The sequence below is a fragment of the Ixodes scapularis genome, unplaced genomic scaffold (genome assembly GCF_016920785.2).
Source record: "Ixodes scapularis isolate PalLabHiFi unplaced genomic scaffold, ASM1692078v2 PGA_scaffold6__148_contigs__length_123643588, whole genome shotgun sequence".
Taxonomy (NCBI): domain Eukaryota; kingdom Metazoa; phylum Arthropoda; class Arachnida; order Ixodida; family Ixodidae; genus Ixodes; species Ixodes scapularis.
This window is the reverse complement of record NW_024609881.1, coordinates 43,412,220-43,430,551: the sequence shown is the minus strand read 5'-3', so window position 1 is coordinate 43,430,551 and position 18,332 is coordinate 43,412,220. Positions and strand designations below refer to the sequence as shown.

The 18,332-nt window shown below is 41.1% G+C and overlaps 1 protein-coding gene across 1 annotated transcript in view; it reads left to right on the top strand.

The window, feature by feature from the left end:
• The first annotated feature begins 6,263 nt into the window (after positions 1-6,263).
• The window catches only part of LOC8033077 (MAM and LDL-receptor class A domain-containing protein 2), a 217,299-nt gene continuing 205,230 nt past the window's right edge, over positions 6,264-18,332 (top strand). The window contains exons 1-3 of the mRNA XM_040210498.3: positions 6,264-6,579; positions 15,114-15,245; positions 16,131-16,366. Of these exons, the coding sequence (XP_040066432.1) occupies positions 6,501-6,579; positions 15,114-15,245; positions 16,131-16,366 (447 nt within the window). The 5' untranslated portion in view covers positions 6,264-6,500. The remainder of the gene's footprint in view (positions 6,580-15,113; positions 15,246-16,130; positions 16,367-18,332) is intronic.

Genomic DNA, 18,332 nt, shown 5'->3' with positions numbered 1-18,332 from the left:
GCGGACTTAGGGACGCATTAACGGTGCGTGACGGACCAACGTTGGGACGGACGTGGGGCCGCTCTTTTGGAACCGTCGTTTGTAATACCGGCCAATCGACGTTGTAGCGTAGACATCAAGCGGAAGGGGTATAAGTGCAAAGCAACCGCACGACAATCGGTACACGCAACTTCGTCGCTGGCGTCGTCTGCCTCACGCCCCAGAGAACCGGGAAAAGAAACGGTCATATGTAGTCACGTGACTTCCGTCTATAAGCTTCCTTGCTCGTGTTTCGGTTTTGGTTTCGAGCAGATGAGGTTTTGGCTTTATTAGTGATATATGTAACTCATTAACAAAGTAACGAGTTGGTAGATTTTAGACACCATTTTAAGTCGCCTGGCCAAAAAAAAAACACATTTTAAGGGAATGTCAGTGTTCCTAAAAGTGCTCTCTAAACAAAATATGAAAATTCGTCCATGTACATCAAATGACAACGCGAAAACGTCACGCAAAAAAAAAATAGATATGGGTAAACGTCGTCCGAAGGAGCAGAATTGGGAACGACGCTTCAAATTACGGTCCCACATGGCTGTGTAAAGTCTTTGTTGCTGCATTCCTCTCGTACTAAGTAGCCAAGTATAAAGCGTAATCTTGCAGGTATCTCCTACAACACTGTTCACTATGCCCTTCACTTCTCTCCGGGAAGGCCTATAAGGCATTTTGTGTTTACCAGTCTCTGTCGGCATGATCGAGCTTGTATTTTTTTGTGCGGGATTGATTTCTTCAGTCTTGCCGAATGCACAGAGAGGACGAGGGCCGTGGCTGCAGTTCTCGCGCTACTTTATCGGCTCCGTCAAACTGTAGCATCCAACTGGAAACAGAGCATGAAACAACGACTAAAATTTGGCTCCATAATAGCATCACCAGAAATAGGCAGTTGGTTTCAGCTACATATCTTTATTTATAGAGATGCCTTCAAGTTTATTTTTGTAAGGACCTTTCTTGAGGCCTGTTCTGCTGAAAGGGAGAGAGAACTCGAACATTGTATTAATAATAAACAACTTTGATTTTATCACTTCCGGGCAGAAAACGAGCACAGCTAGCAGGAGGGAGCTGAACAAATTTTCGGCCCCATCATAGTGACAAACAAAAGAAAAAAAACAGTAGATAAGCCGAAAAACTTTTTTTTTATTAAAAACAAAAAAAATTACAGGTTGACATTTGAGTTTGGCCTGCCAGAGTGGTACGCGATAGCTAAATAAGAACCCCAGCTGGTTCCCAAGACGAACCAGCGTGTCGGTTAGGCGTAGTCGGTGGCTTTTAAGGGCTGTAACCGAAGGGTCGGGGGGCGCTTAAAATTCATCGAATTTTTTCTTTGAGGCAAATGAATTACTTTATAAATGGAAATCATTTGAGACACGCGCGAGGTTATGTGGCTTTAACGTCATGACCCTATCGACCAATCAGGATTTTTCCGTTCACCATCGACATCGACGTTGGCTTTTTTGCGATACGAGCCCGTTAAAGCTATGGCTTAAAAAAAAACGCTCAGCACATTTATGAAACAATACAATTGAGAAAAGGCAGCCATTAGCGATGATTGCGAGTTTTTAAACCATGTTAAAGTATCCTGAGATTGGGGTAGAGAAGCAAACATGAAAACGTAGAAGAGACAGAAAAAAAGACAGGATGACGTCTTGAATTCAGCTAACTCGTTTGTTTAGTCCACCTCCTTATATATTTACAATCTCAAGGTCAACACCACGAGCACAAAACGAAGATGTCTTTACAGTTCAGGCGCTACAGCCTCCATCACAAAATGTAAGAATATGGACAACGTTTCAGGTTGGCGCGATAAGGCAACATCCATCCTCCTTCAAACTTGAACAAAACGAATGTGCAAATACTGTGCATAGCAGAATGCAGATCTTGCGTTATCGACCCATCTGACGTTTATCAAGTGTCTCTCTTTGGCGTAATTGCTGAGAAGACAAAAGCATATTGGACAAATCTAATCTGATGCGGAATAACAATGCTACGTTGCAATGGGATGTTGCAAAATTCATTGCGGTAATGTCCAGGTAAGTTGGGCGTCCGTGGTGCAAATATGCTGGAATGGGCACTTCAAAGATCCGAGAACATTTCAAAACTAGTAAAGCACGTGTCAGAGGTATTCGAATCGTCGTGTATGAGATGCATCCATTTCAAATGTAGGCCTAATTCTAAGTTACAAGGATTATATAGCAATGACCTTTTTCCGACATTGCTGGTGTAAAACGTTTTTAAGCTGACTCCTTTTGACTTTGCTGAGCTGCAGTGAGCTAAATTGAGCTCCTCAGCCATTCTTTTTGTGCCCATTCTTAATTGATAAAGAAGTGCTGTATGATGTCCTTTTTTTTCTAAATTTTCGCGAAGAATCTTTTTTTGTCTTCTTTCATTTGGTGCAAACAGAGAAATGGAAAGATGACCAATGTCTAGCCTCTACAGGTGGCCGCACCTATTTTGAAAATAATTAATTGCCCCTCATCAATTTGGAATCAGTGTCGCCAAATCCCAAAGCAGATTTACCTCTCCTTGCGTGTACATTTGAAACAATCAAAAACAGTTTTATTTTGTAGTCATTTGGCTAAATCGTGTTGACTAAATGTGATTGAAGTGCTCCAAAATTGAAGGCTTTTGCTTTTGAAATGATTACCTTCATGCACACACCACACCTGCAGTATTAAGAGGACCACAAAAAATTTCGCCAGGCTTACCTGAAATCTACAATTACTCTTAGTGAAATCAATGAACTTGTGGCAGTTTGGTGAGTTCGCAGTAAGGTAATTGAAATGTCTGACCATTGTGACTATCTGTTGGCGATCTTGCGTATTTTAGTACACTAAATGTCTTTACAACAATGCTGATCATGTTTTGCACATTGTTTGATGGTCTTTTTTTACACTTTGCTTGTTTGCTTGGCAATAAACTTCTAGTATCATTCAACATAATTTCTAGTTGATTTTTAAAGAGCAATGGCAATTTACATTGCTTATAATTTAAGTATTTTGTAACTAAATTTATATTAGTTTTACTTCTCTAAATTATGCTCCACCTAGTCGTTAGCAAGTTTTATTCTGACCTATTTTGTCAGATTTCAGTTACCACAACACATTTCTATATAAATTAGGCTTTGAAATTATTAAAAACAGATGCACTGCTAAATATATCAAGCTCACTGTGAGTAAAAAAGAATTTCCTAATGGTTAGTGAGGTGAGGTGAGGAATAAAAAAGGTGTCCCCTCCAAATTGTTTTTATGATAGAAAATGTGATTCCTTCTGATTCCAGTCTTGCACCTCTCTATGCACTTCGTTAAAATTGGCAAATCTTGTGCAATTAGATACGCTGGCAAACATGAATAAAAAGTATCAGAAATGTTTTTAGAAAAATAGTACAATTGCTTCAGACGTGCACTTGTGCTTATTGACAAAACCCCTGAGAATTAAGATGTTTTTTTTTTCCGAAGATAACCCGTGGAAGTTGCAGGTTACAAACTTTTTGTTGGAAATATTGCAAACATCTGGTCGAATAATAGAGGGGTCCTGGAGAACCTTTGTTCTACTCTACTTGCAGGACTGTAAAGATAACTAATACATTTTTATACTTTTTTTAAGATATTTGAAAATATGTTAAATCACTTGCAGCATTCAAAGTGAATTTACACTGATATGGTCTTGAATTCTAGACTCAATGGGTGTAATGTGATGTTTGTTCTTTAATTGCACATTGGTGTATTATATACCCAGAAAAAGGGACATTATATTGTGTGCCAATATAGTCACCGATTGAGCATTAGACATAGCTAGGTAGTCTTGATCGCATTGGATTGGTGTTTAGAGAAATGAAATCAAAACTCCAACATTGCCTTGTTAGCGTCTTTAGACTAAACGTGTAGTTATCCCGACAAAAGAAGTGCACGTTTTAAAGCCCCTCATTTCTGGGGAGAAGTCATACTTTAGGAGACAACACAACCCCGAGATTAAACCAAAAAGCCCAGCACAACTGAAAAATTATTGAATTTAAAAAGTTTTTAGTAACTACAAAGCGCCAAAAAGAAAGAAGAAAGGCAATCGCCCTCTTTCCCCGCCAGCACTACTACAGTTATGTAAATCACTCTAAACACAGGAAAACATCCTCCCTAATCTCTAACTAACTGAACACGGATCTAATCTATGAGAGGGGAGCAGAAGAGGTGTTGTGGTCAAACACCAAGTATGGTTCCAGTTTGGGTTCGGTGGAGGACGCTTTTTTTTTGTCTGGGGGTGAGTATAGAGGTGTAGTTGTACTTGTGTGGAAAGGGGGTGATTGCTTTCGTTCTGTCTTTTGTGATGTGTTGTCTCTTTGCGGTATGTCCTATTTAGGCACTTTTCAGCTGTAATAAAGTTTCAGCTGTGTTAGATATTTTTCGTGTGTGTCCTCTATTTCTTACTTCCATTCTCAGGCTTGTGTTATGTCTAACCTTTCCCAACTCGTTCTTAACATGACTGTGTTTCACCAGTGCAGATATCCAGTGTTGTGTAAAGTACATCTAAAAGGTACTTCAAGTACGGTACAAAGTAAATTAGACGTGATGTACTTCAAGTAAAGTAGTAAGTACACTGGGTACAATGCATCAAAGTAAATTACTTTAAATACAATGTACTTTAAAAGTAAATTACAAGTATTTTAACACAATCGCTCATGATGCCCTTTAATTTCCCTATACAGTGACTTTTTAACTGGTATGTTTTGCCCACGGGTAATCAGGGCTGCATGACCTATTTTCAAGTACAGCGTCAAATATTTCCTTAAGTAGACACAGAGTATTTATTTTCAGGAATTCAGCCAAAAATCGCTGTATAGTGATTTTCTTGCACTGAATAGTGGCACCCAAGGGGGTTAAATGTTCTAGGAGAGAGCATGACGTCAGCCCTGCAGCTTCCGCAAGCAATCCTATCATGGAAATGTGTACTCTCCTTAATGAAAAAAAAACACAGTGAGTGTAGAAGCGAGCTGGTGGTAATTAATCATAATGTGACACCTGAGATTGGGGTGCGAAAAAATTAAAGGGGCAGTGCAACGATTTTGATGTTGAAAGAATTGCCCGTTTGCATTTTGGATATTGCTTATGCAGCCCCAAGTGATCAGAAACGCGTCACCTTTCCCCGGAAAACTGCTATTCTGCTGCGTAATCGCAATGCAAAAAACGAATTATTTGCCAACCTACAGCCGCCTGTGGCGGTTACGGGAAAGAAAAAGACAGCGTGTGTGGGGGATACGCGGAAGTCAACAAGACCTGTCCCCTCCGCTGCTACACTCGCCGTCAGCCCCTTGGCGAACCGTCCTTTGTGTCGATCGATCGCCGCGACCTTCGACGAGGCTAATCTTAAAAAAGTCGACAGTCGCGGTGGAAGCGGCTGGGGTCTCTGAAGAGAAAACTAAAGGGGAAACCACGTGAACCCCCAGAGTACGTCACTCGTCACTCGGCGTGGAGAGTTGAGAGGCACTTCGACCTTCGATTTGTTTCGTTTTTTTCAAATAAGAACAAGCGCTCGCAAGAAAATGCGGTTTTCTGTTTTTCGTTGCATAGGTGATGCAGATTCATATCTGCAGCAAGAGAGAATATCTCTAAACATTGTGACGTTCTCGTCAATTGTCTTTTTCTTCGATTTAAAAGTTTAATTTTTCCGCACCACCATTTCAGGTGCTAAATTATGAATAATTTTGCTCGCCTAATATTTTAAACCTCTTCCCTTACGCTTATCTACCGAGAGCTAGTGATTGTTCTGAAAGCTACGGGTAAGCCGCCCCCAGAACAAATGGGGCGATGCGTAGTTTGCTATCGTTTCTGGTGAAAGTAGAATATCTCTCCCAGTATTTCTTCGGAGTTGACAAAGCATCATTTCGTGACAGAAGTTTAACAAAAGCAAATTTGGGGAATGTATTTTGAAGTCGGGAATTGTACTTTCCTCGAAAAGTACCAGAAAAAAATACTTTAAGTAAAGTACAAGTACATACCCAGAGAACGTACTTCAAGCAAGGTACAAGTTTCCTAAGCCTACTTGAAGTAGTACTTTAGGTACAATGTACTTCAAGTATTTCCCAACACTGCAGGTATATCAATTTTATCTGACTGCGTCGCGTTGCTTCGAGTTCCTTGCTCCCCTCTTCATTCGGGGGGCGTTGCGTGACGCTCCGGACTTTGTCAGGTCCTTGAGATGGGGCGAAATCGCCAAGATAAAAAGAATATGAAAATGTTCGCCATGCGCTATTGTTGAATATTATCTCCAGGCTCGTTGTTGCAATCGCGGAAACGCGCCCTTTTTGCTCAGTTACCACGAGATCGGAAATACTCTCTTGAAAACCACCGCAATCCTCTTTCACGTTTGGAGCTTCACACGGATTGTACGCGCCGACGAGATCGGTAGTGGCTCGTATTTTTGGTTGTTGCAATGTATTCCCGTCACTGAAGTGTGTTTCGGAAGTTCGCCGTCTTACCGACATGATTCAGAGGAACATGGTCCTTGCGGGGCTTTCCCTGGCCATTCTTCTTGCGGAATGCGTTTCCTCGACGACAGCTGGTATGCCTACTGAACAGTTCTGTGGTTTCTTTAGTTAGACTATTTCTGTGCTCTAGAACTCGGGTTGCACACCCCACGCATTAAGAATCTTAAAACAACTCAGTAATTTTTTTATTTCTTTTTATTTTACATGTTGATATCTTGTATAATATGTACAACAGGAATATATTGAGATCCGTGTGAGACAAGCAAATGCTGCAAACTGAGTTAAAAATATTAATATCTGCTAAATTAAGGGTGGTATATGGGTCTCGCATGCTGATCAAGGGGCTAAAGAGGTTATTTGATTAGCATACAATGTAGGAGAAACTTGAAAGAATTGTCTTGGAACCTGAGTGTAAATCGCTAATATGAGATCTGCTATTTATTCACTTATTTTAATTTAACGGCCCATTAGGAGCATTACATAAGCTGATGTGACGAATGGCGCAGTTGAACTATTTATAACTCGATTGTGAAGCTCATTACTGTGAAATCAGGCACAGTAATGAGCTTCACATCCTTCAATTGGACATGTTTGCAGTGTTTTATAAAGCGGAGAATAAAACTTTTTTTGCGGATATTAAGCAATGCAGAAAAATAAAAACAGATGTCAAAGTGGTCACTGACAGCGGTTTTATATATGGGGGTCATGTTGTTTTCGATAATGAGGTGTAAATCTGATCTGAATAAATAAAATATCTAATAGCATGTTTCAATGAAGCCCTTTTTGGGTAAACATCTGGTGGGTATATAACTTACCCTTTCCCAAAAACTTTTTCTTGTCGCCAGGACTTCACGTTTCTACTGGCTGCATCTCAGTGTGAACAGGAAAAAAGGAAACTTGAACCTTGTAGGCATTAACTAATGGTCACATCTCTTTGCCAAAAACCTTAACTATTTTGGCCCCTTCGAATTTGATCTTTTACTCGGGACACAGCGTAGTGCTGGAAATTTCTCGGAATAAATTTATGCTTTTTTTGAGAATACCCAGAAAATTCCAAATATAAAATCATGCCTCTGTTTTTATCTATTATTTTTTATCAACCACCAGTCGCTTAGATGGCGCACGCTGCGCTTCAGTTCAATTTCCCAAAATCATAATACCTGATCATTACAAGAGTAAAAGGTTAATATCTCGAAACGAATAAAAAAACTATAGCATCACTAAACGCTGCTTGTCGGCGGTCACCGTTGCAGCATCTGTAGTTTTTTGAGAACGATGATTAGTTTTCGCTTGAAAATTTTTAGTATGTGTTTAGCGAAGCACTTTCTTCACGAAAATACAGGGTGCGTGCAGGTGAGCTGGTAGATGTCGACCACGTTGAAAGTAACGTGAGACTGTTAAAAATGTTTAAAACTTAGTGTGAAAAAAGGGCACGCGAAAAAGAACGACTCAAACTTAGCTACTTTGCTTATTTCATCCAGACCCTTATATAGCCGCAAACCTAACTACGACAACCGACGCCAGAGCACCATACTTTGTTATATTTTTCATTTTACTTTTGTTATAAAGTTTGAATCAGTCAAGTTCTTCGTTTGAACCTCAGCACGGTGACCCGATTTCCGAACTGTGAACTTCGGTTCTCAAACAATACAGCCTTAACAATAAGCATTGCATGCTATCTAAACAAAAAGCGAACTTCCGTTATCTAGACCCTTTGCCATCAAAAAAATATTTTATAATTCTGGCTTAAAAAATAAAACAACATGAAACGGCAAGACCAAAACTAAGACCAATCAACTTCTTCGTAAGACTTCTAAGTTGCAAAGTTGCATACCATCGGCAGAACTACAAATTGTATTTTGAGGGCAAATGGTACAGTCTGGGGACGTTTGGCCTTTGTGAAATTCACATGACGTTAAAAGGCATAAGAAACGTAAGACGGAAATTAAAAAATAATTTTGCTGGTGTGGAACTTATTTGCCTAAGAAAACTTAAGGGGCACTGACACCCCAAAAGTTTATTTTTATTTTTTGCCAGGCGACTCAGTATGGTGCCAGAAGATTACCCGATTATAAGTTTGCTACTGAGTCACGTGTATTTTATTAAAGCCAAAAGAAGCAACTGTCAAAAAACCGAAACACGAGCACAGAGTAATGGGGCGACATGTCCACTAAGAGAAGGGGGAGAAGTAGAGAGGAGAAAAGAGTTGTGGGAAGTGACGTAGTTACACGCGACCGCGTTTTCCCCCCGTGTTCTTGGTTGTACGAGGCAAACGACAGTTTTAACATTGTAATGATCAAGCACAGGAGGGGGAACTCTTCGTTGGCAGTAATGTAGCCAATCCACTGTTGATCAGAACATTTGCTGCCGATTCTTTTTGGAAAGGACCTCCCCAGACTCGAAGTCGGGCGGCGCCATAAATTGGCCACATTCGCCCCTAGGTAGTAAAGCAATCGTACGCCTGCATATTCATCTTCTAGTACGTAGTTCGTGATTGCTGTAATTGCGCGTGTTTTAAGTTCTTACCAATTTATGTATATCAGACGAGCGATGTCTTCAGCCAGGATAAGGGGCTCGGTTACGTCTTCGCGCGAATCAGCTTGGTGGTAGAGCATGTCCTACAGAATAGATCCTTATTGTTCTGATCAGTACAAACATCCTATTTCGAAGCTGGACAGAGTCGCCGGTACCGCCAACGACAGTTCTGAAATAGAGATTCCACTTCTGTCGTCCGCCGTTCCCGCTTAGTCCGCTTTGTCCAGCCGTCCAGCCCGCGACTCCAAGAAACTCCTCCCGCTATCACGCGATAGGACGCCATGTTGAGAATTACGCAGTGCATGTACTTCCGGCACTCTGGACCTTTCTTATTTAACGTATTTGTAGTGCTTTAGAAGCCGCAAGGCTTTATATTTTTTATATTTTTACTATTGAGTGTGCGCCTTCGATCTTCCACAAATTTGAGTATATTTAGTGACTGTCTGAACGGCACGTGACCATAGAGAAGAGAGTGAGCGGGACTCAAACAGACCAGTTATTGATCGACGGTTTTCGGGAGGATAAAAACGAATTTTGAGCATCAAAATGTGTTTTGCGTAGCTTGGCCGGTAGGTGTCATGTAACCAATAAAAACCTTGGCGAGCATAAATACCCTGCCAGTGTCCCATAACTGTGGCCAAGTTTTGAACATGGGACATTATGCAGAATATATATAGTCAATGTTTTTAAGGGGCAGAAACCAAAATAATTATCTTCATATCCTTGCAGCACCACTCACACCTCTTGTTAGAGTTAGTTTATGTAGCAACCGAATTTTAGGTAAATACAAATATGTTAAACTTAATTTTTTATGTCATTTGACTACTTCGCACCATGTTACGAGTAGTAGATAAAACTAGTCTTCACCTTCATTGCGGTAATATCCTTAGCGAATTTATGATTGCTTTAAGTCCTCTTCCTTTTTTCATGTAGGATTCCATGTTGTGATCACCTACCTGTGTAATTCCTGTGCACAGTGCACTCATAGCAGATAAAACACCTGTTTCGGCACTGTGCATTATTTTACTGAATCTGTACCCTAACTTTATTATTCATGCCACATGTTGAATTTTCTTTATCACATGGCCTATCGGAAACAAAAAGGATGCTATGCGAATTTAGAAAGCCCTCGTGATACTTATGTGCATATATATTTTGAGAACCCTGAGTGACAAAAAAGCTGAGAAAATGTGCAAAGTTTGATGTTGCATTCTGTGCGATAGTTGCGTATGTTCTTTCTTCATCAACAAAAAAGAAGCCATTCAGTAATACACTCAGAGCGCTTGCGCGTGACTACAGGTTTACTCAACGTGGCAATAAAAACAACTTTGGCAACAGTATGAAATTTGTTGTAGGCGGACTTTGACACCAGCATATTAGTCTTCCTTATACTGGCATGTATTGTTTTGCTTGGAGTAAACTTGAAGTACTGGAAACATAATTAATTATACAAGATGTTTGGAAAAATATATTTTTTTAGAAAAAAGCAAAACAAATGCGTATTGCTGATTGCTTAATGTTTGCCCAGATGTACTGCTTGTGGTCGGCACCAGTTTGTCAACATTTCACAGGTTGCCTTATATTATTCAACAGGCGCAAGCGATTTTCGGAAATCTTTAATAAGGAAATAGGGGCTCTCAGGAGACACCATGTATCTCCATGTATCCTAGTGAGAAATCTCATTTGTATGGGAAATCTCTTAGTACGAAAACACATATGATTAAATAATATATTAGAACCATAAAACTACATAAGAAGTTATAAGCAACTGATAATAAGTTTCATAATTGTTTTTGCTAAGTTTCTTGTAACTGCTTATGCAACCTTATATTGTTCTTATTAGCTTTTAAAACGTTCTTATATGTTCTTATATATTCAGATCTCAAGCATATTTGTTTATTGGACGAAATCAATGCTTATAAATAAAAGATTGTTCACTAGGGTAGTATTTGTGTGCTCCATTGACAGCCATTTTCTCATTGGAAGTTTCAGGAAATTGCTCATAACTTTTGAATCAGACAAAAATGTTTCGAGACCTTGGCATTCAGTCCTAATTACTAACGCTGCATCTAAGATCAGACTTGGTGTATGGTGAAGCATAGTTGATGTATTTGCCGTAAAAAACAAACAAACCTGGTTTTGTTTTCTCTCAAATACTCGGTAATACACTTTACCTTTTAATACTCTAATGCTAGCGTTGTAACAGTTCTGTAGGACATAAAAACAAGGAGCATAAAGCATGCAAAATATTTAGTTCTGGAGCTTTCATGACAGCATTCAGAACTGTGAGACAATACTGACAGGATCCACAGAGTAAGGTTAATATTGGGGTAGTGTATATGCCAAGAATCTTGAGTGGTTCTAGAGCAATGATAGTCCACACATTCGGGTAGTATTAGATACCTCATATCCCTTGGATGTATGAGCAAGATACAACAAGGCATACAGTACTGACGTTTAATTTACGTTTTTGCAACACATTGGTCAATGTTCTAGATAATAAGAGATATTAAAATGGGGATGTATAACCCACATTGTTAACAATAGATATAAGAGACGGGTTATAGAAACGGGAACAGTTTTGATCCAGTAAAAAAAGTAGGCTTATCTGAGGTATGCCATTGTGAGTAGGCTTATCTGAGGTATGCCATTGTGAACTTTAATGGCTCTATCGTTTTACTCAAATTGGAGTGTGGTACTTCTCCAGTTCGTGAAGAGTTCCCAAAACCTGCTTATAGGGTTTTTAAGTTCACACATAAATACCGACGACCAGTTGGCGCTTTCTGATTTTCCGTCGCTTCCTTCTCTCTCTCCTTCCACCTTTTCCACCATTGCCTGTTTTCTATCTCCCCCCCCCCCCTACTCGTGCTCTGCTAAGCCCACGCCGGCTATGCCATATATTCCAACTAGAAAAAAATGAGGTTAGGTTACAAATGAGCAACCCCAACATGATTGAAAATCGGCCTTGTGTCCGTGAGTTCCAATGTCGTTGACATCAGGGCAGGTTCTTAGTCAGCGTGCCGTGTACTGGTATTTCTTTTATCTTTCACTGAAAGCTTTTTTTTTTTCGATGGTACTAAATTCAAATGGAAGCGGTCCTTGGTTTTTGAGTTCTTCATTTAGTTTGTTTTTTTAATCGTTGAGATATTTATGATTTTGGAAAACATCCTTTTCGCATGCAAAGCCCCACACAGCCGCTCGTTCGAAAGTTGGGAATATGAAAACTCGTGATTGCGTATTCGAGCGAAGTAAGTTTTGTATAACCCCCTCCTGAGAAGGGGGGATAGATCTTGCTTCCTGGATGCAGTTACCTGTGAGTGATTGATTTCCCTGTCGTACCCTTTATGCACATTGTGTGTGGCTTATTGGCTGCTTATTTTTTGCCCGTAAGTTTGCAAAACGAAGCTGCTTCACTCCCTTCTTTTATTGCGGCCCTCCCATGTTTATACCGATTCATTCCGATACAACCTTACGACAGGGGGGAGCAGTTATTTTGAAGTCATCAATCTACGTTGATTAAAGAATACGGTGATCAAAGAAGCACCCAGCGAAGTTCATGAAACAAGCTGCTTCTCGCTTCCTGGTCCTGGGAGGTGCCTTTCATAATCCTGCGGCGTACATATTGTGACACCTCCATTGAGGGGCACACTTTAGGCAGGCTCATTTCCATTCACGTGCTCGCACAATGAAACACCCCACCATCCGAAAGGCGCGCGCGGTCCCATTGCCGTCTTTCTTAGTTCCTTCTTTTCATCATTCGCATCAGTCGCTCGAAAATTTGAAAAGGACGGAAGCCGTGCAGGATATGAGCCTGGTCGTCCGCCTTTAAGGAGCGGGGACATGCATTTTTGGAATTTGTTTTATTCACAGCCTGTTCATACCTAGCATGGATGTGTCAGGTGTTAGGGAGAAAAGAGAATCGTGATTTTATCATGAAAATAATAAAATATGCGTTGTGGAACAGTTAGTTTTCACCCAAATATCATGCTAGCAGTTGAGACCAGATGTCAAAGTTTTAGATACTTGAGGTCGTCCATGCACATCTACGTGACACCTGCCTGAATCGCCGGTGCTGATAAACGGTTGATGTTTTAGAGGAAAACGTAATCTCTTTGTATGTTTCCGGAGATTTCATAAGTTTATCGTGCAACATGGTGGTACGTAGTTGACTGCACAGATTACAAATGACTCATAATTTTTGAAGGCACAACAAAACTTTTGCCCAGGCTTTGGCCTGAGTGTGCTTGGTCAACAAATTAACATTACTTCTGCTCCCGTGAGTTCCTGTGAACCATGATTTGGTGCAAAGGAACTTGAACCATTACCTGGTTTAACACAGTGTGATAAACCATATGGACCTAGCGGCGCCACAGGAGTTAAATCGACCGAAATTACGCCACGCTTGGCGAAAAATCACGGTTACGCTAGATTTAGCGGAACGTGAAAGCTCGGTTGGCAATCATGGCTATTCCATTACCAAGGTGTGCAAGCCACTATCCAATTCCTTGGTTCGGCCCCATCTGTCCATTTATCCTTCCAGCCGATGCATTGTACCTAATTAGATGAATGCATGATGCAACGTAGCATGTAGCATTAATGTCACCGAGTCGTGTCCCTCCATTTTTAATAAAAATTTGTTTCTAAAGTAAAATATACTTTTTTGTGCAAATTTATGTATTTCAGGGTAATGATGCATTCAATAGCTTCCCACACTTAGTACTACAAACCTAGTTTACTTCAATTGTAACTCATGGTACAACTGGATAATATGTTTTCTTAAAATTATGTCACAGTTACTTCTAAGGTGCTGTAAAATACAAATTCTTTCTCCATAGTGCTCCAAAATTAAGTTCCTTCTGCTTTTAATTTGCTTCAAGAGGAAAATATTCGGCTCCTAATCTCCTCTAAAGTACACGACTGAACTACGAACAACCCAAATACGACGTCAAAATAATATATTTGCGTAAATTCAAGTTTCTAGGTATTAAAATTGGGTCTTTACCGCTTTTTCGGAGTAAAAGTCTCTACTGGCAGCAATTACAACACAGTTGACAGACGTGGGTACATGTTGGCTGTAAGGGCAGTAGAACTCCTACTGAAGCCTTACAAAAAGTTTGATGGTATGAAGTGAATGCGGTGGTAGCTGTATGCGTCACTCGCTCAGCAGCACGAAAAGAATGTGCATTAGAGCAGAGTCATATATGGAGAGAGTATGGTCAACGGGAGGAGCGGGCAGAGCAATGGCGTACAGCAGGCGCAAATAGCTAGAGGGCTTTACATGCTGTCTTGGCCAATTAGAACCCTAAAAGAATCCACTAGAGGTGGTAACAAGAAAAACTTTTAATATGAATGTAAGAGTTAAATGTAGTAACTCTTCATGGTTGAAAATATGGTGCACGTGACGTTTCGCTTACGGTAAGGCAAAAAGACGGATGCCACAAATGTGACCCTTGAACTCTGTTTTGTTCGGACGGAGTCCGAACGCTCAGTCGGCAGATGCCCTGCCCTTGCTTCTTGGCGCACGAATTACGTGCCGTGATAAAAAAAAAAAAAGAACTACACGTGCATCATATTTTCAGTTCCCGAGGGTTACTCCGGCATACTTATTAATTTAGCTTGTCGCAATCCCTGCCAGGGTGTTATTCGCGGCTTCTGGTTGGCCATATTTGAATTGGTGAAGGCGGCATGAAACACGCCGAGCCCGCTTTCAGCCAATGGCGCCTCCTCACCTATACTTCACAATGAAGGGCCAAACTCTGTATACAGCTCTGCCTTAAACTGTCTCTTTGACCTGCAAGGTTTGCAGGATATGACATTCGACAGCATGTGACAATAGGCAATATAATGTTAATAGTTCTCCAAAGATATAACACATATTAACACCTCCCGTGGTATGCGAAGTTTCGCTTTATGCGAGCACTTTCAAATCTGTAATCACCGCCGTACTGGTACGGCGACTACCATTAAAAGGTTAAGCTTCACACCGTTGATTATAAGAGATCCCTTTTTTCACTTACTTTCTCGTTTTTTTTCAAAATTTCCTTGCTTGAACGATATTGTCATTTTCTTGCAGCCACAAAAACGTGCGACTTCGAGACCGACCTGTGTGGCTTCGCGACCAATACCGCGAAGGAATCTGCATTCAGGGTGGCTAAGGTCTCGACGGCACCAAATGGTCCGACCGTGGATCACAAGCCAGGCACAGGTACAACAAGGCGGAGTCATTTATTTGTTAACATTGTCTGTCACGTGTTGGAACTAATTGTTTTCTTTGAAGATTTTTTCATCGTATTGTGTCTTTTCTTATTTGCTGCATGGAATTTAAGTTGTGGCCTCTAGATTAAGAGACAAGCGTTTTATACTTTTGTATCAATTGGATTCTTATTTATTTATAGATCTCATAAATGCATAATAACAGTTGGCGTCTAAAAATAACGCAGTAATTGAATGTAAAGAGTACTGAAAGTGCCATCCTGAACGCATTAATAATAATAATACTAGTAGCAGTACCATGGTGCCAAAAAAATTAAACTGTGTACTATTAGTGAAAAGACGGTAAGTGTGCAGGCGAGCTGGTGGTAGCTAATCATGTCGTGTTACACCTGAGACTGCGGTGGAAGAAATCGGAAGAACTTTGAGTAGAAGGAACAGACACAGAGAACGTCTCAAACTTAGCTAACTGGTTTATTTCTCGAACAGCCTTTAAGTACTCACGGAACGTTTTCCCAACAACATTCTACAGATAAACTCCTTTGCTGCAGACATTTCGAACCGGTTCGAACCATCCGGTTCGAAATGTCTGCAACAAAGGAGTTTATCTGTAGAGTGTGGTTGGGAAAAAAAAAGGAAACACTTTACTTAACGGCAGGAGCGGACTAGAAAGTTCGAGCGCTTGAGGAAATGAGGACGGTGCTCTGGGAACCCATGAGTGTTCACTGGGGAACCCGTGAGGGTGGTTTGAGGAACCACTGGGTTATTAAAATACCACTTTGAGAGCCCAGGGTTTTAGACACATATGCCTTGCCAGAGTGTCTCGAGTGTCTTTTATTTAACTACGAAGTGCAACGTGGTACACCGTGTTTGCCCGCAGACCAAGGATCCTGCGCGTACGCGAGCACCACGGGCGTCTCGTTCCTCCGCATCCCGTCCAAGGGCCCGTTCTGCTTCACCGGGTGGTACCACCACTCTGGTATACGGACCGTGCCGGCCTCTTTCCAGTCCGTCCAAGAAGGCGGGAAGAACATTACCTTCCGATTCGCTACGTCTGGAGTTTCGAGCTCCTGGCAACGGGTGGTTTACTCCGAGACCCGTTTGGGAACTCATCAGGTATGATAGTGCAGATGCTATGGCACCATAGAAATATTTTCGGTGACATTTGCTCATGAAGCGTTCGGTCTTAATTGTGTAACCAGCTTTAAAAAGAAGTATTGGTTTTACAGTGGCAACTGTTAGTGCCAATCTCTGTCGAAATCCTGCGGTGTCCATAAACAAAAACCACAAGATTGCGGAGGCGGGAAGGGGGGGGGGGGGGCATGCATCCCCATCGCCGCCGCACTGTCGCTGACTCCCTATCGTCGTCGCCTCTCGCCCAGTAATGTCAAATATGCCAAGTTGGGCTATCGCTTCCCCTTTTTCTTGTCCCCTTGCCGCCGTCCACACAGCAAGAGCTCCGAAACCGCAGCCACTGCCGCCGCTTTGGAGTTCTTGACGACTTTCCGGCACGTCTAAAAACATTTTAAGAGCATTGGAATCAAAATGCATGTCTCTGTCATTCGCTTTACAAAAGGATATCTCGTAAAAGCATCCCACAAAAGCACACATGTTCTAAAGCCAGCTAAAGCCTCTGTCAACCATTTTGCGGAAAGCAAAGCTTTTAAGCATACTGACTTGAAGGAACTCCCCTAAGCACATCTTTCAACAATGCAACAGCTGCCGCCGTCATTTGCAGGACACTTGGTTTGGTCAATTGCATTTGTTTCCTAGAACAATCCATGATTGGAATCTCCTTCACCATAATATCGCATTGATCGCTATCCAAACGACTTTGCAAGTGTTATTGATAATTTATGTAATATATAGCGTGTTAAATACTTTGTTGTTGTTCTTGTTCTGGTCACAGGAAGTGATAGCAAGTGCTTCAAGTTATTTTTGTAATTGCGTCTCTTTGTATGTTTATACCGCCTGAAGTTTGTCTGGCTCTACCGGCAGCTTGTCTGCCAGCAGTAGATAAGCAATTGAGCCTGTACAGTACAACCGCTATCGTGGGGTCTTTAACGTGAACCACGCAGTATTGATACAGGACCGGACGCCGGCACATTGCTCATCCAGTTTGAAACGGGCAGCTGTGGGGATCGAATGCAGGATCCCAGGGTTCTGTAGCTTCGAGCTTTTGCTCCATGTGCTCCGAGCTGGTGTGGGCTAGCCCGCTCGGCCATCGATCTTCTTTATTGTTTTGTCATATTAGTGTCTAAAGTGTTTCAATGATTGCTTTTGGAATCGTAATTGTAATTGTACATTCATTGTAGGTGTAATGAGTTGTATTGTTTCGCTTCTTCTTTCTTTCTCTATTTTTGTTTGTAAACTTGTACCCAATCTTATCAAAGTGACTTTTTAGAAGGGAACAGTATTAATAAGTATTAGTTATAATAATGAGGCATACTTAAGATAACACCTGCCAAACTCGAAGTGAGCATTGTAGAGAAAAAGATAACATCCTAGTTGTAGGCAAGTTTGAGCTGCAAACAGCTATTCCATTTTTGTTTTTATGCCTAATTTTCTGAGAATAAGGATCAGATTTCTACTGTAAAATAGTGGATTGCTGGTCTAGTTGGTTGATGAACATAGTGAAAAAACGTGAAAAAAGGAATCGGCAGAGTCTCAGAAACATACACAAAGAGGACAAGCACTTATTGGCAACTATAATTTCCGACGCGATCCCAATGTCACAAAAACTGTCCCGTACACACACACTCTCGTCTTGTAAAAAAGCAAGCAAACAGATATGACACCGCATTAAAACGTAGCAGGAAGTTATATCGTGTGATAAGCCGATGCTTTGTAAGGCAAGGTACACGTGAGTCATGCGAGCACGCGAGAGGCAGGGGCACTGATCAGAGTCGTCTGCACTTACGAAGGCGATGAAAAACTTCAACTCTTGGTTCATGATATGTAAAGAGTCCACACTAAAAAAGGAGTCCTAATCGCATGCCATTTGGTTTCGCACTTTACCAAAAGGGGTAGCATCCCACTGTGTATTAACCCTGTGTCACGTTTGTTTCTTTTCCCCCGATTA